At 45.6% G+C, this 23,281-nt stretch overlaps 3 protein-coding genes across 3 annotated transcripts in view; 1 reads left to right on the forward strand and 2 right to left on the reverse strand.

The window, feature by feature from the left end:
• Window positions 1-23,281, reverse strand: part of LOC147649026 (uncharacterized) — a 519,865-nt gene that overhangs the window by 128,705 nt on the left and 367,879 nt on the right. The gene's annotated exons all lie outside the window — the stretch shown is intronic.
• The window catches only part of LOC147649028 (olfactory receptor 14J1-like), a 143,924-nt gene that overhangs the window by 101,899 nt on the left and 18,744 nt on the right, over window positions 1-23,281 (forward strand). The gene's annotated exons all lie outside the window — the stretch shown is intronic.
• LOC111946140 (uncharacterized) lies at window positions 8,726-16,909 on the reverse strand. The gene is made up of 8 exons (XM_086865037.1): window positions 16,351-16,909; window positions 14,631-14,984; window positions 13,417-13,716; window positions 11,869-12,056; window positions 11,345-11,465; window positions 10,053-10,707; window positions 9,644-9,757; window positions 8,726-9,273 (listed from the first exon to the last, which is right to left on the reverse strand). Exons 1-6 carry the CDS (start codon window positions 16,862-16,864, stop codon window positions 10,637-10,639), a joined length of 1,548 nt encoding a protein of 515 aa, XP_086721163.1. The 5' UTR covers window positions 16,865-16,909; the 3' UTR covers window positions 8,726-9,273; window positions 9,644-9,757; window positions 10,053-10,636.

Below are 23,281 nucleotides of genomic sequence, written 5' to 3' on the forward strand. Positions count from 1 at the left end.
AGCTGATGCTTTGGAACCTCCCTTTGAACCACCTCCCTATTTCAGCTGTTGCACGCTCACATTTTCTGTCTTTTTCCCCCAAGATTCCCCAGAGCAATAAATCCTCAGTTATCCCATGCAAAAGACCTCCCTCTCGTCCTTGTCTCCTCAGAGCACAGACTGACAGCCTGAAGCCGTAGAGTGAGTACTCTAGTCACAGCTGGGCTCATTCTGCTCCTGGGGTGTGACCCACTCCTGTGCAGGCCCAAGTGACAGAGCCAGATCAGCTCCGGTGAGATGCGAGAGCTGGTGCCCAACGTGTGGCCCTGTGAACGGACCCCACGGACCAACTGTGGATTTTATCCAACAAGTTCTGGCCCTCAGCTACCTCCGAGTGCAGCAGAGCGGTTTTTCTCCGGTGGCTCTTGGGGGAGGAAGTGATAACCCTCGAGCATCCAGAGGAGCACTTCCCTGAGCAGGACTTCCCTGCAGCCCCTGTCCAGTGGACCAAAGGAGGGTGAGTGTACCCCAAGTTAGGCTGAGGGTGCTCACAAGTTGTGGGAAGGGTGCATTGCTCCCCAGGGGTGCTGGAGGGGGGCCATGAACCTACAGGCCAGGATAGTTGGCTGTGGAAAGCACCCTGTCCCTGAGACTGGCCCTGGAACTTTGATCTTTAGTTTGTTAAGTTGTTTCTTTTGCAGCAGGGGAGGGTGGATTTTTGCTGTGCTGGCAGCTTAACATCAAGGAAAATGGGTGTGAAATTGTCAGCACAGCAGAGAGGGATCTATATTCAAATTTTGGCTACCCTGGAGGGTGGTGTAATAAATGGAATTGATTTGTGCTGACTAAATTTTAACTGTTATTGAAGTTATTATTAGAAGCAATCAAAAGAATCAGTGTTACAAGGCAGATGCTCCCCTTTACAGATGTTACATGTTAAAATTGAGGTACAGGATGTAGTTTGGAAGATAAGTGATGTCCCAAGACTAAAACGGCCTTGAGATGGACAAAATTAGAACGACTTTAGGCATTGGGCCTAAAAATCAGTAAATATCAGACTACTGAGTAGACTGACATAACAGCGCTTAGTACGCACCCACAAATCTGAAAGGTTATCCAAAGGACAACGAGGAAGAGGAGAAGCCTTCACCAAAAGACCACCAAAAGAAGACTAAAGACCCCCTAACAACAAGTGGAGCATGTGCCGTGAAGAACAGTGACGTAAAATCAGAAAAATCAGAAATAGGAGTAAACTTATGGCAAACATTAATGAATATGTATAAGCATACAGTATACAAGTTTAGCTTGAAGTGCTTTGTTTTGTACGTGAGGCAGGGTGGGAAGCCTCCGTACCCCGGTCAGTTCTGTATGTGAGGTGGGGCAACAAGCCCTCCCCATAGCACGGTTTATTTCTTGCTTATGCTTTAATCATACTTAATTACTGGAAAATTACATATATATAAATGATAATTTTTTACTAAATTGTGTTCTTTTACTAAACTATATTCTTTTCTACCAAATTACTATCCAATTTACTAAATGGTATTCATTTTTAATTAAACTGTTATTAGCTCAAGGGACCTAGTTGTCAAAATTCTAATTTCATTTGTTATAAATGATTAGCCAGTTTGATTAGTAAAAAGAAGAAATTTATTCTAGAATCAAATTACAATCATCAAAAGGAAACCATAAGCAAAAATCAGTTTGGGGCTGTGCCGGGCGAACAGCACCAGGTGAGACAGGGAGGAGGCTCTGCAGCACATCCCCACCGTGCTTCACAAACTGCAACTGTCCCAAGGGGCTTTTTATATGTTTTCAGGCTCTTCAGGGCTCCTTTGGAGTACACTGCTTGCGGACAAATATTCATGCTGTTTTGGGCATATATGTTGTCATTTCATCAGGTTTCTTGGAAATACACTTCTTGCAGGTGAATATTTATGAGTGCATATCGTTCTAATCTTATGGGACGGAGATTTCTTGGAGATATGCCCCTTGCAGATGAATATTCATGTTGGCCTTGCTGCATGTCACTAGAATCTCGTCAGGGAAGGTTCCCTGGAAATATGCTAGGACTCTTGTCAGACAAGATTATAACTTTAGACCAATTTTATTCATGCTATGAATCACAGTCCCCCTGCTTTCTTTATGAATTAATTAATTTGTGCTTTTAGGATCAATTTAGATACAGTTAACTTTCTTCATAATCAGTATTTACAAGGAATAATTTTTGATAAGATTGGTTATTTTAGTATTTGATTCTTTTGTTTGGGTGCTTAATTGTACATCAATGCAGGTAATGCCTATTGTATCCTGAGCTGTATTTTGGCTGTGCAGTAGCTTCATGCTACTTGTCAAATAGTTGTGTCTGAGCTTTAAATCTGGCCTGAGCTTCAGCAGCTCTGCTCTCTTTCTTTTCTTTCAATTCCGTTCTTTTAGATATTTTGGGTATTCCCTTGGATTGGCCAGTTTTTATTGGAGCTAACTCAGGATCAATGGGCATTGCTGCTATTTGCATGCCTTAGACAACAGAATGGATGAATCGGATAAAACATGGAATGAGACAAGGCAGAAATAATATCCCCATTATTTTATATCATATTAAAAATCCTCAGTTTTTCCACCAATCTTTCCCCAGACAGTTCCCCCCAAACAATTGATCCCAGCTAGAAGCTTGAAGGATAGAATTCCATGTTTGAACCGCTACATGTACCACTTGCTTCATTTCTGCTGCAAGGTTTCTTATGGTTTCTCCATCGTCATCTCTTTCTACACAGCATTCAGATTCATTGAACTTGCTGCAGACTCCCCGTTCTTCTGCTAACAAGTAGTCCAAAGCAATTCGCTTCTGATACACAAATGCTTGCATTAGTGAATGCTGTTTAGCTGATAACTCGAGAGCATCACAGGTGTGATTTGATACAATTTCTACCATGGCTTGAAGACTTCCTAGTCGGTTGAATAGGTAAATTTGGCTCCTGTATCCTCAGCTCCCGTCTTGAGCCCAAGTTGCTGGGCTATTGCCAAGCTCTTACCCTCTCTGCAGGCCACTCATCTTGTCACCACTTGTGATTCCCTCCTGCTTTTGGAAACTCAAGATTCAGCTCTCTTTTTTCTCTGCCCAGGCTCTCATCTAGGGGTGCTCCTAATAGTTTACTTTCAGACTTTGGGAGCAAAAAGGAGGGTCAAATCATTCCCAGAGTGCAGGATCCTTTCTACCTGCAGGGTAATTCACTGGATGCTTTTTCCCCACATATCCAGTAGATTCCATCAGGTGCTTTCCATTGGTCATTTACAGTTCCTGCTTTATCCCAGGAATTCTTTAAGCTTTTGAAGGATCGGTAAGGATTAGCTCCAGGACTTTTGTGCCAACATCATTTGATCTGATCATTCCAATCACAATTTGTCTTTTTTTTTTTTGTTTGACTCCAGTATCCAGTGGGGGTTTCTGGTTGCCACGCTTTGGTGTTGTTATTTGAATTCACTGTTCAAGTGAATGTGCAAGGAGTATATCCTACTACTTCAGTAGATCTTTTTCCTTCCCTGCTGATACCAACTGTTCCAATTATTTGATGATCTAAAACCCACCCTTGGGGTCATTTTAATGTTTTGGAAATTTAGGGATGATTCCATTTTAGAAGTTGCTCTGGAGCTAAGCTCTCAGCTTTCCATGGCCATTTCTCAGCTGATTTCAGCCCTCCACAAATCCAACAATTAGATCATCCTAATTCTGTAGCCATCTCTTGTACTAGATCTACAAAAAGGTTCTTGTTTGAGGTAGGTAGGTAGGTTCCAATTACCATACTAATTACCAAGTTCTAACTCTTCCTATTGTTCATTTAATGCTCTTAGCTGTTCTTGTTCTATTTCTCTTTTTGCCTCTGCCTTTTGTTTCTCTGATTCTTGAGCTGTCTGTTTTCATTGACTTTCTGGATCTTCTCCTTCTCCATCTCTTGCAGAACAGAAAGTTGTACTGTATCACAAGCAAATTCGCTCATCATTACTGTGGAGAAGGTTAGTTATAACGGGCTCATTGCTGAGAGAAACTATTGGACCATATTTCAGATTTTCTCCAACCCAATACGTTTTCCCTCCCATCCTACACACTTTTGGTTGGCTGTGCTGATAGCATATTGCACTAATTTGGGAATGTGCCATAAGCATTGATTCCATTCTCCCTCTGATCCATACTGCATGGTCACATTTGTTCCAAGTGGGAACAACAGGCTCTAATCCAGCAGCTCATTTGTGTCATGCATGGGCCAGGATTTTCTTCCTTTCTGCTGTAGATTGCACCTCTAACCACCGATTTTTAGGTGTCACTCTTGGGTCATGGCAGGTTACTCTTTTTTTGATTTGGCACATTTGATACCGAGTGTGGTTATGCTCACACTCCCCTATTTTGCTGCCCATTTTGCAGTCCTAGTGTGTGCCATATGCCAGGGCTTCTGTGAGCCTTTGTTTTTCCAGGGTGTTTTTAAAACACTGCCTACAGTCTTGGGTTGAGCTTTGCTTCTCAACGCTGGGGTAACTCCTGGAGAGCAGACTGATAGTTCTGCCCATGATCAGACTCAGAACCACCAGGGTTCCCCACACATGTACTCCTGTGCCTCTGCCTATGCCCACAGGGTTGCGGCCTGCGGCGAGGGAGTTCATCTTCTCGGCAGCAGGGCTATCCTTCAGGGGATCCATGGCTGGAATCAGCTGCAGATTTTCTCTTAAAGGCATCCCACCCTGATCCTTGGACTGCATCAGCATCACAGGGTACATTGTTTGTTCACCAACACTCAGTTAGAAGCACTTGTGCCTTTGATCTCAGTTTCCCTCTTCCCCCTTCTTGATCCAATCCATACCACTCCAGGGAATCGAATTCCAATATGCCCAAGTCAGTAGCGACCACTAATGAATTGCTGGTTCTAGAGGTTTCTTCTAGCCAGCCCACTGGACAAAGCCCTTTCTTTTCCTTTTGCTCTCAAACCAGAGACTTAGATGGAATGGTATAATAGAAACAAAGATGTTTCCCTGTTGTCTGTCAGGATGGGTGTGAAGTGCCACCACATCCAGATAGCACGGCACTGATTTCACTTCCACCATGCAAATGACTTGCAGGAGCAAGTCAAGTAAATTCTGTGCTGGAACAGTGAAGTTCTATCACACTAAATCAGGGGGATGCCTCAAGGGTTTTATACCAACCTTGCACCCAAGTTGGTGCTCAAGAAGTTTCTAAGGTCCAACATAGACCTAAGGTTTGCACAGCAGAGTTTAGGCTGACAGCTAAGGGAGCATCAATTCCATGGTCTTTCCAAGCCAAAAGACTGATGAGAAATGTTGGTATTCCTGCTCTCCTTCCTTGTTTACAGTATAGCAACATACTGGATGAGATTTTGTAGTTGCAGCTCTGAATTGTGGCCAGATGAAGACACATGAATGGTTGTGCATTTTTCGTTGTGGAGGTCAATATCAGTGTAGCTGCTTCTGATAATACAAAAAGCTCTTTCAAGATACTTCTTCAAAGAAATGTCTTTTCATTCTTAACTGCACAGCCTCCTCCAAGATGTACAGCCAAAAGGTTATCTGGATTGTCTTTTCACAAGAACAGGAAACTCCCCCTTGAATTAGCCTGAATTGACAATTCTCAGCTGTATGAAGAAATTTCACTTAGAGTCTGCTGTAAAGAAGTGATTTCTATGCAATCGGGTTGAGAAAGGACAAACCTGAATTAACAAGAGTGCTGTTTGTTAGTGACACCATTACTCATTGTACACTTTAAACAACCCATCCCATCAAGCCCAAACCTAATATGGCTCCTTGTTAAATATTTCTGATGGATTACATATCCCCGTGTGAAGAAGGAACAAGGATTTAAAGCCAGTCTTTATGCATCTATAAGCATTGGACATGAACATTGCATATTCAGGATGAAAACCAAATATCACCTGTACAGGGGAAACATAGCAGTACCATGAATACACTTCTGCCATCAGATTCACAGGCACCTTAACCAGCTCTGTGCTTGGCTATTGTGCAAATCACCTGTTCTGGCATCTTTTGGGGCACTGAACCAGGGAAAGTCAACCATAAATACTGCAGGACCATGAAAATCTCTCCAGATACAAACTAGTCTCCAACACGGGACGACAGAAACCTCCAATAATGTGGTGGAGGGAGCCAAGTTGACTGTGTTCTCTTTGTCATGATGGGCTTGTAATTGAGACTCAGAGAGGAACTTGAGTTGGAAGGGACATTCAAGACCCTCTAGATCTAGCCCCTCTGCTATGGGCAGGGACACTTTCCACTAGGTCAGGTGGCTCAGAGCCTGCCCAAGCTTTGGCAAATAGCCAAGGGCACCTTTTTCCTTGTTTTACAAGGTCCTATTTCCATGCTCCTATTCCCAGATGGCTCCAGTCTCACACAGAGCATTGCTGCCTTGGTCACTCCTATCTTCACAAGCCAGCAGAGCTCCTATTTTGGATGGCTCTCAATGCTCCCAAGGCCCCAGGGACAGCTTCTGCCTTTCCTCCTTCCGCTTTCCCTTCCAGGATCAGTGATGTCCTGCCACTTCCTCCATGGCTGAGACAACAACAAGAGATAAGGGACTGAGGATGCCGCTTCTGACAGAGACTTGGTGACACTCAGCTGAGGATTTTGTTCTCTTGCCTAAGAGAACTGTCAGGCTGCCTTTCCAAAACTCCTCCTGCTTGGGAAGGGGCTGGTGTGAGCAGCAGGAATTGTTGTTGGCTGGAACATCTCAAAGAGCTGCACAAAAGAAGTGTTTTGTGGAAGGCCGCCAGCTGCCCTTTGTCAGCAGCACAAGGTGGGAAGGTCCCCTTTGAATGCCAGCCCTGCACAAGGACAGCCTTCTCCAGTAGCCACAACACCTTTCAGGCTTTCGGGCTGGCCTCGTCCCTTACTCTGGAGGAGCAGCTTGCTGTTGGAACTCACCCAGTCACAGTTTCTGCCTGCATTACCGTGTCTTCCCACAAACAGCCCCGGAGACAGCACTACATAGAGGCTCCTTGGAGTCAGAGGCACAGAGTGTGTGCCCTTCCCCTTGATAGCTGGCTCTGACATCCAGGAAAGCACTGCATTTCATAGAACACCATGAAAACAACTGTTACAGTTCAATAGAAAAACTAGGAGTGCAAGTGTGTCAATTAGAAAGTTTTCTTAAGTCACTGGGTGAGAAAATTCAACTTGAAGGTTGAAGCTCGTTTAAGAAAGAAGAGGCAAGATGGAGGAATTAGGGCGTTGTCTCCTTTGCCTTCTTCATCTCCATCTTCTTCTTCTAGAGGTTTTTGGGTAGTAGTAAGTGATTGGATAAAGAATGCCGCAGTGCAGTGAGCAGGTGTTGGGTCATTGGGTCACTAAGAAAAATAATTGACTTGGCATTTGTTAATTGGGTAAATGGACATATAAAAAACCTTGAAGATCTTTGTTAGCCATTTGGCACCTTTCTATATCTTAGTGCACGTAGCTCCTTGTACCTTGTATGCATGTAATGCAGATAAAAGAAGAATAAACAACCGAGTCCAAACAAGAGAAAACTGCCTCTCTCTCATCAGTCTCAGTCCAAGGGGGAAAAAGAAGCCAAGCACAAGTGTCCCATCGGGACAGCAGCTCAATCTCCAATCAAAGGGGACTTTGTTCCAGCTTTTCCCTTGGAGCAGCGTGCAGCAAGCACACCTGGGCCTCATTCAGGTCTCTGTGTGGGCTGGCAGGCAGCTTCTGTTGGGAATTTAAAGCTTTTCCTCTACTTTCCACAGCAAATAAGGGACCTCACCCAGCTGCACCAAAGCCCAAATTTCACTCCAAAAAGAACCATTTGCATTTTCATCCATTCAAGCCCTGAAGAAAACAAACTTCACTTGCGGGAGCTGGCGGCACGGTGTCCTCCAAGCCCGTTCATGAGTAGGACAATATTGCAGGGGAAGAGCGGCAAAGCCAAAATTCACTGATGCTTAGGAAGCTTTGCAAAACCTTCCCACCTGTGCTGGTGTTGCACCCTCCTGAGCTCCTGAAGCCCTCACTCAGCTCAGGTGCAGTTTGGACAGCAAGGGGATGGTTCAGTTTGTGCCATGTGGGGACAGGAGGAGGGAAGACTTTGCACACACTGTCACCAGGTCAGGGCTATTTTCCTTTTTGGTGCCACACGGTAGCACATCATCTTTGATTTCATGGGAGTGAGGGAGGTGCTGAAGGGCAAAAATTCCCTGTGGGAAGGACACCTTCCACTCACACAGCAAGGCAACTGAAGGGGAAAGTGCAATCTCTCTTTCCTGGAAGGTGTTCAGCTTTTAACAAACCAGTTTTGCTGAAGATGAGCCCAGGCAGTGGTGAGTTAGAGCATTTGATCCAACTCCCAGAGTACCCTCACATCTGTTTGGACACAATTTCTCTTTGTTTTTTCATGGTGAATGCTTTCTCCTGCCCCGCTGCCTCCTGCTTGGAGTTGTACGCGCAGCAGAGTCCCAGAGTTTTCTCAGCAGGCCTGTGCAGCGAGTTCTGAGCCAACGTGTGGCTCTGCTGCCAGCCCAAATCTGCGCTTTCCTTGCCCAGCCTGAGCGCAAGTGGGGCATGTGCTGGGCGTGGCTGGAGATTTTCATCACCAAAATCCTCCAGCGTCAGGGCATTTCCATCTGCCCATTGCTTTGGAGAGCACAAATCACAAACCACCCATCTCAGCTGATAAATGTCATTGCTTGCAGATTGCTGCAGCTGCACAGCTGAGCTACAAATACACATGAATCAATTTCAGTTGAAAAATGTCATTTATTACAAATTGCTACACCTGCACTGACAATACACAACTATCAAAATCTCCATTAAGTTGAAAAAAAGTCATTTATTATATTAGCACAACAATGGCACATAAAAATATACAAATACGAACTTCAGTTAGCAAAAACTTATTGCTAACCTCAACAAGTCACTATAGACAAAAATAAATGAGATATTTAACAACTTAATTTATTACAGATTATTTTAAGCTTACAGCCCATACAGAAATACAAAAATATCATTGTCTCCTTCTAAATAACCCTGTACTAAGAATTCGTTTGATAGAATTATACAACTATACCACTTCATCCACGTTAAAATTAACTAAATATCTCTATATATACATATATAACAATCTACAGATGGAAATACAGATTAAATATTATATATTTCATACAATATATATATACATATAATATAATCAGAGGGATCCCAGCCGCTCCATCTTCAAAGCCTCTCCCTCAGTCTTTTCCTCCCATGCAGAGCAGCTCTCCTGGACAGGGACAGCAGATGGGACATCTGGGAGGCAAAGGGAACAGCGAGTCAGTGCTGGGACCTTTCCCTTGGCAGCAGCTGCACTTCCAGCAGGGAAGCGAAAATCTCCGAGCCTCCCCAGGAGGGTTGGCAAGAACAAGCAGGCCGAGCGGGCCAGCGTGTGGCGAGCGCAGGCGCGGCGGGACTGTCCCGCAGCCCCCGGCAGCCCGGCACAGCTTCCGGGCCCTGCCGGCACAGCTGCCTTGCCCAAGGACAGCCCCTGTGCCGGCCGGGGCAGCAGCGCTGAGCAGCCCCAGCACGGGCAGGGGCCGCTCCTGCCCGGCCGGGCAGCGCCCACGGCCAAAGCCCACGCCACCCTCAGCCCTGCCCGGCCTCACCAGCCCTGGGGCCTCACCCAGGCTCTCGCGTGGCCCCAGCACATCCCTGCTCACTGCTCTTGCTCCAGGCCTTCAGCTTCTCCCTGCTGGCTCCTCTCAGTGTCTGGCTCTCCTCAAGCTCTTCAGGACAGCTGTGGTGGCAAAAGTGGAGGCTCTGGAATTGGTTGCAAGGCCTGGCAGAGCTGCAGTCCCTGAGCTCTGTGTGCTCCCTCCTGGCCCCCTCCATCCCCTCAGCCCCGCCGTCCTCTCGGCAAAGCCCCAGCCCCCTCTTCAGTTTCTTGGGCCTCTCCCAGGCCTCTCCCCCCGCTCAGTCCCTTCTGAGCCGTTGTGTCCCCTCAGAGCCGGCACAGCCCTCAGCCCGTGCCTCTGTCACCTCCGTGCCACCATGGCCCTCTGCTCCCCCACAGCCCTCAGTGCCCCTCACACCTCAAGGTTTGCAAGGTCCCTTCAGCATCAGCGCCTCCTCAGCCCCCTCAGTCTCACCGTCCTTCAGCACCTCCTCACAGGACAGTGCCTGGGGCCAGCGGCAGCTCCCACCGCTCCAGGGACAGCCAGGGCTGCAACTGCTGCTCCGCCTGGCCCGGCCCCAGCTCGGACCCAGCACAGGGGGACACAAGGGGCACAGCAGGAAAAACAAGAGGTGAGAAAGGCAGCCAAGGGGGAAAGAGGCAAAAATGCAGCCTACACAGCTCAATCTATGGAGCTCTACATCCATAGAGCTCTAACTAAAGGACTATGCACATTTAGAAATGGAACTGCATGCACATAGAAATGTTACGCTTTACATATAGAAATGTAAATTTGAAAATCTATAAATCTAACTGTATACATAGAAATAAAATCCTATCACATGCATAACTAACTATAGATACAAACTCTACAGATGTAGAAATAGATACACCTATAAATACAACTCTATCAATCTATACTTGTAACTATATGGATAAATAAATCAAGATAAAAAATCTATAACTATATCTATAAACAGAGGGATGCCACCTGCCTGATGGTCACAGGCTCTCCCTCTGATCCTTCTTCCCACGCAGGGCAGCCCTTCTGGCCAGGTAGATCACGTGGATATCTGGCAAGGAAAGGCAACTCTCAGTCAATGCTGGCCTCCGTGTAGCTTTCCCTTTGCAAGTAAACTGTCCTGCTAGCAAAGGCTGTCAAAGATGGCCTGAAAGGCACACTCTCACTTGAGAATTTGAAGCCTGCTCTTTCAAGAACAGGGATCCTTCCAAGTTTTCCAGTGTGTGAAGTTTTGAAGTACGCCAATGAATTCAGAACACTCCCAGTGCAAATGGCACCCCCGAGATCTTGAAACACAGACAGTGCCAGGTGCCACAAAGAAGCCCAGCCTTGTTCTTTCTCTGGGCTGACGCAGAGACGTCAGTCCTCACTGCAGTGGCTGAAGCTGAAGGCTGCTGTGAGCTGGGAACCAATTGGGACACGCAGCTTGGTGACACAACTGCCACCAGCTCAGGTTTCTTGCCGGCTCTCTTGCCACAGCAGAGGACTCGGTGTCAGAGCCTCTGGAAAAGCATGGAGGGGCAGGGCTCGGGGAGCTTGTGCCAGTGCAGGATTGGAACTAAAGGCACCAGGAAGCACCAACCCTGCTTGAGACAAGAACTCAACTCTTCTGATCTCCCTTCCTGTCAGAGGCAGGCTCAGAGCAGCTGTCTCCCATCTCTCTAAACCACGCTGGGCTCACTCCTTACCAAGCTCCTCGGCCTCCTGGCAAACGTTCACACGGCTCCCGCAAGCAGGCAAAGCTCCCTCTGCTGCAGCCTTGTTCACAGCCTCCCCTCCTGAAGAGCCACAGGCAACACTAGCATTGACCTGAAAAGAAAAACAGAAAGAAGGAAACGCAAAGATCAACCAATAGATTCTGCAGGGATACAATCAGAGCCTGCCAGATTTCCTTCTGTGCACCAACAAATTGCTTTTGAAAACTGGTATATACGCAAGAGTTTGCAGAAGACAAATGGTCATCACGCTTGCCAATAAGATATGGGCAGTTCTTTCCAGAAAAAGGAGCATCCAAACCTGGCAAACACCTCTCATCCTCACTTAAGGGCTATTCCCCCTTTTCATTCCCTCTTCCTTAGCAAATCTTGCTTGAACACGCAAATCCTTCCGTGTCCATTCCCAGCTGAATTCAAGAAGCCTTTGCTTCTCAGCCATGCAACAACATTCAGAAGCTCTCCCTCCAGCCCCTTTCATCCCTGTCCAATGGAGTTACCTGAGCAGAGGGAGACCTTTCAGGCACAGATGGTGAAAGCATCTCCTCCAGTGTCTCCAGAACAAGGTCCAGATCCAGCGGTGGCAATTCCTCTTCCCCAGGAGTACTCCATACCCAGCTTGGGGCTCTCCATGCTGCATAACCAGCACTGCCAGCTGGAGCACTGGGGACTGAAGTGCCCAGGGCAGCTGGAAGAATCCAAAAAACATGGGTGAGGCTCCAAAATGAGGCTTTGGGACGCAGAGCTTTATTGCTGCCTTGGATCAAACATCACAGGAAGCGCACAGCAACCTCAACTCCAGAAAGGTATTAAAAACTTCCCAGGGAATTGGAAGAGTGAGCTCTTCCCCTTCAAAAGTATTATCCTAATCAACGTGTACATAGATTAAAGTATGGCTTGTGAAACTGATCTAGACATACACACAGAAATAATCACCTTGAATCACAGCCTTTTGCATCTTCCCAGCAGCTTTGGCATTTGGCTGCTTGAGTTTCTCATCACAAAAGACCACAGAAAGTGCATTCACCCAGGAAGAGGCCAGAGGTGCAGATACACATGCTAAACTTCAACTGCGAGTTTATTCTAAGGAGCAACCATGGAGGTGAGGCCATGGTCTGCAGCTGCAACTGTTCTGGGGACTCACAGCGGGCACTGAAATTTCATAGCATTATTTGCGGGAGAGACTGTTGGAAATGGAAAATCTGCAGCCTTAGAAAAAGCCTGGATTGATGGAGTGATGAAAGTACACAGACATTAGGTAGAGTAATTCTAAACCATTGTTCTTACAGTTGTAAGTAAGAATATGCCTAGAGTAAGTAAGAAATTCTATGAAGTAAAATAGTTGGAGGTATAAAGTGTAATAGTGTGATTTATAAAGTAAGTTAGAGATCTAGGAACTGTTACAGAAGTGTGTGTGAATACGTGACCTGTGAGCTTGTTGGTTAAAAGACAGACGCAGTGTGGCAAAATCAAGTAAAGGTGATAAGAGCTTAATAAGTGAAAACAAACTTGGTGTCAACTGTCTACTGGACTAAAAAGTTATATATTGCCATGCGGAGAAGGAACTCGTAACTTCCTGAGCTGTGGTTGACTTGTTGCCTGTAAATCTCACGCCTCAGGACTGATCTCTTATTGGGCTACTTAAGCAATAAATCATCTCAAAGCACGGTGGTCCCATCCCTTGTATTTCATCTCAACAAAAGACAATCTGTAAACTCTGCAATATCCCATCAGAGTCCTAGTTTGGCTTCATCCAAAGAAAAATGGGAGTTCACCTGACACCGACCAGTTGTGGAGAAATGTTTTTTGCCTTGCCCTTTGACCTCTACACAGAGGCTGCCTGGAAAATGGCCAGAACATCCTCCAAATCTGCAGCAAGGATGGGAAAAGCAGACAGAGATTGCTTTGATATTCATGATCCTGCTTCCTAGTACCCTTGACACCTGATTGTCACAATCACATGGACACATGACAGAGCACCGCGGCAAAATACTTCAGTCACTTTTTGTGATCTTTCTGAAAAGCCAGGGGAGAAACACATTCCGTACCTGATGGGATGTTGGCTGGCAAGTGCTGCTCTGGAGAAGTGCAGCTGCTGCTCTCTGGAGAGGCCACAGAAGTGCTTTGATGGTGCGCAGGAAATGGTGGAGTCATGAGCTCTGGCTGGGATTGAAATTTGTGTGTGCCTGGCTGGCCTGATGAAACCCCAAGTCCAGATGTAGCAAACACTTTCTTGGCACGTGCTGGGGAAGCTTCACGCCCTTGAGGATCTGGACTTGTCCTGGAAGGACCTGGAGGCAGCTCTGAATCCTCAGGTGAGGCAGCACTGCGCTTCTGGCACCAAGGAGCTGTGCAGCAGGGAGGGAAGAAGAAAGGAAGCAAAGGGAAGGCTGGGTCACTCCTGCTCCTCAGCTCTGTTTCCCTTGGCAGCAACTGTACTTCTCCCAAGGAAGACAGAAGCTCCCATCCTCCCAAGTAGGGTGAGAAGGAGAAAATTCCCTTCTCATGTTCTGAAGCTTTGCAACAACCAATTCCTTGTCTACTCAGCTCTCCCGTACTTATTCATCTGTCTGGGAAAAGTGTTCCGCTGCCATTCCTGGGCAGGAGGCAACTGCCAGAAAGCCAGCTGCCAGCTCTTCTCCCTTCTGCTCCAAAGGCACACAACAACTTTAGAATCACAGCCTTCCCTATCTCCCCAGCAGCTTTTACATTTGGCTGCTTGAGTTTCTCAACACAGAAGGCCACAGAACGTGCATTCACCCAAGAAGAGCCCGCATCTTCAGGCACACACTGAGAAATTCAACTGGGAGTTTATTCTAAAAGCAACCTTGTAGGTGAGGCCATGTTCTGCAGCTGCAGCTGTTCTGAGGCACACAGAGTTCATTTCAATGGCACGGCCCGATTTGCAGGCCAGTCAGTCTGAAACATCTGCAATATCCTATCACCGTCCTAGTGGGACTTCATTCCAAGAAACAGGGGAGTTCACCTAACACTGACCACTTGTCTGTCGGGCAATATTTTTCACCTTGCCCTTGCACCTCAGCAGGCAGGCTGTCTGGAAAATGCCCACAACAACCTCCACATCTGCAGGAAGGACAGGAAGAGCAGAGAATCCTTTGGCATTCACAGTCCCACTTCCTAGTACACTTTCTCCGTGATTGTCACTTGAGATCTAGCCATGACAGAGGACTCAGGGAAAACACTTGAAAGGCTCAGTTGCCAGGAGCTATTGGAAAAGGAAGGGTAGAAACTCTTTCCCTACCTGATGGGTGGCAGGCTGGGCTGTGCTGCTGAGAAGATGAGCAGCTGTTGCTCTGTCCAAGGGCCCTGCAAGCAGCTTCAGGGTCGACTGCAGTGAGGCGAACCATGAGCTCAGGATGGCGTTTCAGGTCCAGGCGAACCAGTGGAACCGTGAGCTTGCGGAGATTAAATCTCTGGATGAGCTCTCTTGATGGTTCCACTGGTGAAGCCCCAGCAAGTGCAGAGGTGGCACAGACTTTCTTGGCAGGTGCTGGGGAAGCCTCACTCTCCTGAGCACCTGCACTTCTCCTGCAAGGGCCTGGAGGCAGCTCTGAATCCTCAGGTGAGGCAGCATCGCGCTTCTGGAGCAAGGGAGCTGTGCAGCAGGGAGGGAAGAAGAAAGGAAGCAAAGGGAAGGCTGGGTCACTCCTGCTCCTCAGCTGTGTTTCCCTTGGCAGCAAGTGTGCTTTTGGCAGGGAAGACAAAAGCTCACCTCCTCCCAAAACAGGGTGAGAAAGAAAAATATCACCACATGTCTTGGGGGGTTTGATGCCTATAGAACTTAAGTCAAACTTACAAGCTGCTTCTATAGGTTGACTAATAAGATATCAATAGAACCTGATAGATCTGTATCACCAGATATCAATAGAACCTGAATCATAACTTCATGGATCTATTTAACCTGATATAGATGTTTTTCTATGCATTGTAGTGCCTAGTATATGGTTAACTGGTTGCTCAGTGCTGGAGAGAGGGGAAAAAAAAAAGAAAATCTCACCAGGTGGTCAGTTTCAGAGATAGGTAAGTATAGCACTAGTGAAAAATTAGCAAACGTCAAGCCAATTAGCCACAAAATAAAGCACTAAGACTGGTTAGGACCAGACAGACCAAGGAACACCGTAGCTGTGCATGCTCTGAAGACAAAGTTGAAAAGTTCAGATGCAAAGATGACTTTGGAAGCCTTCGTCAAAGACCCCCAACGACTCCCAAATTGGGGAGGCGTGAGCACAGTGAAAAAGAACTATCTATAGCCATGAGATTATACTATGTAAATTCGTTCCAGAGTGTATAATATACTGTGTCTATTAGTTCCATATGTTATAATGACATAGTAACACCAAGCAATAATTACTAAATATATACCAGAGCAATTGACAAAGGTGGATGAATGAGGAGGAGAAATCCTCCTCACCTCCAGCACTGAAATAAACAACTCTACACACACGGGTGTATGGGATTTTATTCACTTTGCAACAAGCAGCTCCCTGTCTACTGAGCTCTCCCCTATCCGTTCAAGCCTTGGCAGGAGGCAGCTGCCAGAAACCCAAGTGCCAGCTCTTCTCCCCTCTGCTCCAAATGGGACAGGAGGCTTCCTCTCCCGCTGGGGCTGAGCACGCCCAAGCCCTCGGCTCAGCCGCACTCCCGGAGAGCTCCCCGAGCGTCCCAGGGCCGCGCAATGAGCAGCGCCAGCCACGGCACAGGGCCGGGCCGGCTGCCGGCCGAGCGGGCCAGCGTGTGGCGAGCGCAGGCGCGGCGGGACTGTCCCGCAGCCCCCGGCAGCCCGGCACAGCTCCCGGGCCCTGCCGGCACAGCTGCCTTGCCCAAGGACAGCCCCTGTGCCGGCCGGGGCAGCAGCGCTGAGCAGCCCCAGCACGGGCAGGGGCCGCTCCTGCCCGGCCGGGCAGCGCCCACGGCCAAAGCCCACGCCTCCCTCCGCGCCCGCAGCTCCCACCCCGTCTCACCGGCTCTGGGCGGCTGCCCGCTGGGGAAGGCGGGCAGCGACCGCTCCGTGGGGAGCCGCTGGAGGCGGCTGGGCTGGCGGCTCCGCACCTCCAGCCCCGCCGCCAGTCTCTGCCTGTTGGCCCTGGTCAGGCGTTTGATGCGGAGCAGGAGCTCGGGGCGGTCGCGGCGGAAGTTTGGGTTCATAAAGTGCAGCCAAGCCCCGGCATCGCCCGGCACAGCTGAGCCAAGCCATGCCGGCACCTTTTGGAAGCCGTAGAGGTTGAGCTGGCGCACGAAACTGCCAAAGTGCGTGGCTTTGAAGGAGTCCGGGGCCGCCCCCGCCCCCTGGCCGCCCCCTCCGTGGGCGCCGGCCGGGCTGAGCAGCTCCCGCTCGAAGAGGAAGCGGTCGATGAGCAAGCCCTGGGCCTGGCTGTCCCAGCGCACGGAGCGGACGCGGGGGCTGTTCACCAGGCGCCACAGCTTGGCGGGGAAGGTGCTGGCATTGAGTCCGGCGGGCAGCGGCAGCTCCGCCATGGCACCGATCTGTCTCCGACTGGCGCCGCAACGGCCGCGGCGCAACGGCCTGAGGGGGGCGCTGCGTTCGGCCCCGCGCGCGCCCGGCGCGGCCCCGGCGCGGGCCGGACTCGGCGAGGACGAGCGGGGCCTGAGGGGAGATAAGGCCAGGTAAGAGCAGGTGAAAAATGCATGTGGGAAACGAGAAATTACATAGGAATTACACTAATTGACAAAGATTGTTACTGTAATAAATGGAATTGATTTTTGCTAACTAAATTGTAACTGTTCTTCAAGTTATTTTTAGAAACAATTGTCAGGAAAATTAATCCACAAACGCCAGAGGTTTATGTCCAAAAAGGAGACAAAGGAGTCCTTTTTCTTTTATTCAGATAAAGGGAGAAGCCATGGGGCATTCCGCTGGGGTCTCTCAAATTTTTGGAGGGCGCAGCCTCCTTTTTATCCTAATTCCCGGCCGCTTGTCCCTTCTCTCTTTCCCCACAGGCTGAGGTACTTGACAGGTACAGACTGCCCGGAACGCCTGATACCTGCCATACCTTCCCCCCCACCCCCAATGCATAATCCCTTCTTAATTCTTAACTTCTATGGAATTCATAGTGTTCTTTCAGTGCCTCTTTGATCTTTTAGTGGAATCCATCCCATTGTTTCTGTTGTCTCTCACTGACAGCTGCTTCTTATCTGTCTCATTAGGGACTTTTGGATTAGGTTCTTTTTCCCTTTGAACTGAAGATTGATGAGAGGGAGGCAGTTTTCTCTTGGTCGGTCTCAGTTGATTATTCTTTTATAATCAGCATTACAAGGTACAAGGAGCTATGTGCACTATGATAGAAAAGGGTAAAATGGCTATCAAAGATCCTTTTCAAGGTCTTTTATATGTCCATTTACCCAATTAACAGATGCCAACTAAATTATTTTTCTTAGTGACCCAAAGACCCAACACCTGTGCGCTGCGCTGCGGCATTTTTTACCCAATCACTTACTACTACCCAAAAACCCCTCGGAGAAGAACATGAAGAAGAAAGGAGAAGGACAAGAGACAACACCCTAAATCCTGCATCTTGTCTCCTGTTCCCTAAACTACTTTTTCACCCAGTGATTTAAGAAACTTTCTAATCTACACACTTATAATTTTCCTATCTAACTTTAACATTTGTTTTCATGTATCACCATGAAAACATGCTCATGAATTTCATGTCATATGAAATTCAGTGTTTTTTTGACTCCTGGAACTAAGTATTAGAAACAAGGGCACACACTCTGTATCTCAGACTCCAACATCTGCCCCTCTCTTTTTTCAAAAAAACAATAAAAAAAATCAACCCAAATCTTTTCTTGGATTACTTTTCAAGAAGGGTTATTTTTCTTTCACTCATGCTTTAACAAATGAGGCTTTACAATATTAATTTTCCCACTCTTTCACTTGAAACCCAAAGTCCATTGCTCTTGCGTGTGGGATCCAAGCTGTTCAGCTGTCAGCTGTGTCTTGATACAGTTCACATCTGCGTGCTCGCTCTTCTGCTCTTTGGGCTGTCTGCTTGTCTCTGCAGCTGAGGAGTTTCCATGTTCTTTGCTAGGAAGTTACTTCTGCTTTGAACCTGTGAATACACAAACATAGACTTTCCTCCAAATTATTAATTGAAACGAATTTTTAATCTTCTTGCTTCTGAAGTTTTGACTGGAACCAAAGAATTCTCTCTCAACTTTGCTTGAGTACTGTTAGAACAATACCTGATAATTGATGGAATTGGCTTTGTAACAGACTTGTTTAAAAAGGACTGTTCAAGAATTATTTGTAATAGATATAAAATCTTTACGCTTTTTCTAAAAATTTAAGGTATATAAGGTTTTAATACTTCTGAGGCATAGCCTTGGTTCCCCCCCCTTTTTATTTTGTTTTGTAATTAAGCAAGATATTTGGGTTTTTTTGTTATGACAATGAAAAACCATCAAACACTTGCACATGTATACACATAGGAAATAACATTTTTACAGAAATAAAAAACTTATTAAGAAGATGCATAATTAATATTATGCAATATTAAACTTACCTGAATAATTTGTAATATGAATTGCTGAATATACGAAATATATACTCTCATCCCAGAGTCTGCCACAGCTGATAAATCAATGGAAGATTGGAAAATCATGTCCGGATAACAATTTTCCAAGCCCACTGTAAAATCCAGCTGCTATATTAATTCACTAATTGCCAAGTCAAATTGACCTGAATATTGTTTTGATGCAGAAAACTTCTGGGTTTATTGGTAAATTCTCTATCCAGGTAAAGTCAAGGCTTGGCCAGAGCCTTAGGCCTCATCTGGAAAGATGTCTCTTAAGTCATTTTCAAAGCAAAGGGTTTAAGAATAGCAGCCATAAGATGCTTAAGACACTGTAAACTTTTAAAAGGCAATTGTATAAAACAAATGATCAGATGTCTTAGGTAATTGACTAATTAAACCATTCAGCAGTTAATTTAATCTGAAGTTTCTTTCATAACACTTAACTTTCAACCATGACACTGTTAGCGTTCAGGATCACACATAACCACAGAATGTTTATATGAAAGTTCTTTATTGAAGAGCTCTGGGTGTCAGGTGTACACAGACCCAAATCTGACCCAATTTGGTTTTGAGTTGAACATGTTTTATACTCTATCATTATACAACTTACATATTAATTATTAAACTTACATTGTTCTATTGTAAGCATTGTTTTTACCCAAGCATGGATTTCTCGTAATCCTCCCCAGCCCCCTAACATTGTTCCTTATGTTCTTTAAACTATAATTATATCTGATCACATCTAACAACTGTATCATTTATCATCTACTGATTTCACAGGTGCAGTTTGACCTGATCTTTAGCAAGTACAAGGCCTAACATTTCTCAGGGCCTACTTTTCCCAGGGCTTTCCAAACCTAACTTTCTTTCTAAGTCTCCGAATTTTCTAAGATTTTAGAACCTTTTACTATCATTCCACCCTTTGAAAGCATTTTCACTTCACTATAAGTGCAAATGTTTTCACTTGATAGAGTCCTTTGTTTCTGAGTTGATACTTGCTGTTCTTCGAATCCTTGATTGATGTAAACGCTGTCCTGGATGTTGTCACGAACTGGAGAACCAGAGGATGGAGGGTGTGGATCTCTTGTCAGTGCCTTTATTATTTTCTGGTTCCAGGATGTTTTCTTCTGTATTTCTCCTTTTAAAATGCTGTAAACTAACCAAATTGCTAAAAATACAATTAGTAAGATTATCACACTCTCAATGATAGATTTAATCCATAAACTCACATTCTACCCTAATCCTTTGAAGATTTTGCCTAACCAACATGTGGTCAAATCCTTTTGCTCTTCCTGTGCTCCATGCTCTATTTGTTGCAACTGAGTGATTCATATTCTACATCTGCAGTCACATTCATCTCTAGTGACCACCAATACTGGCGATTAGAGATTTGTTTTCTCTTTTTTTGGGCTTTCATTAAGAGAACCAATGTATCTAACACCCTTTGCTTTCTCTGATTTTTTTCCTTCTGGGATTTTTTACAGGTCCATAATTTCAGTTTTCACAGGTAACAACATTGGTGATTCATAACCAACAATTAATTTTCTTTTGTGTATCATTTGTAAGCAGACAGCTTTCTGAATATTTTTCAGTAGTCGGTTTGGGGTACAAACTATAGCTATAGGGTCCCCCCTTTCCAAGGGGTTAAGGCCCTCTGCCCAATAAGCTGTGTGCTGAGTTAGGGACCATGGGTTATGTCTGTCTCCTGTTGTTAAAAATACTTCATGTCCCCAGTACCCACTGGATTCCTGTTCTCTCAATCGAATTTGATCACCTTCAGTGAGACACTCGGAATACGTATTCTGTCTCTGACTCATGAGGGAGACACCCGTACTCCCTTTTTCCTTTTCTCTTTTTTTTTTCTATAATTTTTTTGTCTTTTTCTTTTTTTTTCTTTTTTTTTTCTTTTTTTCTATTTTTAGTGGCTATGTGCGGATGGATATCCTTATCATTGATATAGTTATATTCTGTTTTAATTAAAAGTTTCAAACTAGGACAGCAGTGTTCCCCACAATTTATCCAAGTTAGCTCTTTTTGAGGGTAAATTTGATTAATGAGAGGGGTTTCCCTCTCTTGTTTCTTTTAGCAAGTCAGCATTTTTTGAATTTTATTATGGAGGGCTGCTCGCAACAGATTGATCTTACTTCTTTCTTCATCCAATTGTTTTTGCAAAATTTTAACTAGGTTTTGGAGGGAGTCTATTGCAGCTTTTTCCTCACTTCTTTACTTACAGCAAGTTTCTATAGCTGCTGTAAGACAAGCTCCTAAAACTGAGCAGAGTATAGTTTTATTTTTGCCCAGTTTAAATTTTCTTTCATGTTGTAAAGAACATATTCTATCAATCACATTTTCCAAATTAAACCAATTATTGAGCACCAACTTTTCCCTCCTGGAGAAGGTCTGGCATTGTGTTTTGCTAACAGACCATAACATGCATAAAATGCAGTTTTAACTTTTGCACTGCTGTTTTCAGTCATTTTTACAAAGAGAAAAACCACTACAGGGAGGTATTAACTTAAACTATACACAAACAGACACATAGGTTTTTGCTTCCCTGTATGGGTAAAAAGACCAAATCTGCTTGGGAGGCACTCCTTCAGTTTAAAATTCAGTTTGTCTCTTTGCTACACCAAGCAGTCAAAATTCATACACACAACAACAAAAACATTCCCGCCCTTTTGCAGTAAGAGATCTTTTATGAAATTCTGCAGACAGAGCCTCAAGTGAGTGTGGGGTGCTTTTCACCTCGGCGTGTGCAGTTTGTGGGAGATTCGAGTCGCCCCCCTTGCTTTCTAGACACCGCTCACTCTTTTGGGAGTGTCGGGCTGGGTGCGGCTGGAGCAAAACGTCCTTCCCCTAATACAGACTGCACAACAAACCTGCAGCCCCTTCTGTCTGTCAGAAATCCTGTCCGTGATTCCAATTTAAACGTCACGATTCGCTAACGCCAGTGGGACTCGTGACAGGTTAGTTTGATCTCAGAGTGCAAAAAGGACACAAGGGGATTTCAGTTTAAATCATAACAACAATAATGTACCTTTATTTTAGTGCCAACAACAAGGGTTATGCGATAGAGGAGAGAGAGAGAGAGAGAGAGAGATAAGGAAAACAAAGTAAAGGGAGAGAAGAGGAGGTTATAGCTACCAACAGACGAGACGGGGTTGCTGGGGTCTTTTTCTGTGGGAGATCTCGCCAAAATTAACTTAGTCTAATGTAATTCTTCCCCTAAATTACCTTGTTTCCAATGTGCTAATAAGCACCCCAAAGGAGAAGTACCCGGTATGGGAGCATAGCAGCCCAAAACCCTTCTCCATGTCACAACTACAATACACCAAATGTCGAACCTGCGATGCTTTCACAGTCGCCTGTATGGACGGCGCCTGGGCATTACCAAGAGGAATTCCTTTAGCCCAACCACGCGCAGCTTTCGCCGCGTCTAACTGGCAGGCACCCAAACCAAAATAAAGCACCTTACCTTTCTCTCCCGGGGACGTTGTGAGCAGAGGAGACGCTCACGGCCGGATGGGCTCCCCGAGAATCCCTCGGTGCCGGCTGGAGCGTGATCGGGTCATGAACTCGCTCAGCAGCACTCACAGGGTCCCATCTGGGTCACCAAAATGTCAGTGCTCAGGAACACACATCATCACAGATTGATTATATGCAGGTGCTTTATTGAAGAGCTCTGGGTGCCAGGGGTACACATACTCAAATCTGACCCATCTTGGTTTTGAACTGAACATGTTTTATACTCTATCATTATACAACTTATATATTAATTATTAAACTTACATTGTTCTATTGGATGCATTGTTTTTACCCAAGCATGGATTTCTTGTGATCCCCCCCAGCCCCCTAACATTGTTCCTTATGTTCTTTAAACTATAATTATATCTGATCACATCTAACAATTGTATCATTTATCATATTCAGATTACACAGGTGCAGTTTGACCTGATCTTTAGCAAGCACAGGGCCTAACATTTCTCAGGGCCTACTTTTCCCAGGGCTTCCCAAACCTAACTTTCTTTCTAAGTCTCCAAATTTTCTAAGATTTTAGAATCTTAGAATAGATTTTACTATCAGCTTCACCAGGATTTAATTGAAATTTTGGAAAAGTAAAAATAGGAAATTGGCCCTCTTTATCAAGAAATTGCCTGAAATTGTTTATTTGGGTTGTATTGGATTAATTGAAATTGCTTATGCTTTGAAATAAGAAGTTGAATGTATATTTTAATTGAAAATTGATTCTTTGCTTTTGTTTTTCCTTTTTTCTTACCCTTATCTTTTTCCTGCTTTTCTTTTTCTGACTGATTTTCTGTCTCTGTTTTCCAGGGTATGCTACCAACCTTTGAGGAGA

The sequence above is a fragment of the Cyanistes caeruleus genome, chromosome 28 (assembly GCF_971803275.1).
Source record: "Cyanistes caeruleus chromosome 28, bCyaCae1.hap1.1, whole genome shotgun sequence".
Taxonomy (NCBI): Eukaryota; Metazoa; Chordata; class Aves; order Passeriformes; family Paridae; genus Cyanistes; species Cyanistes caeruleus.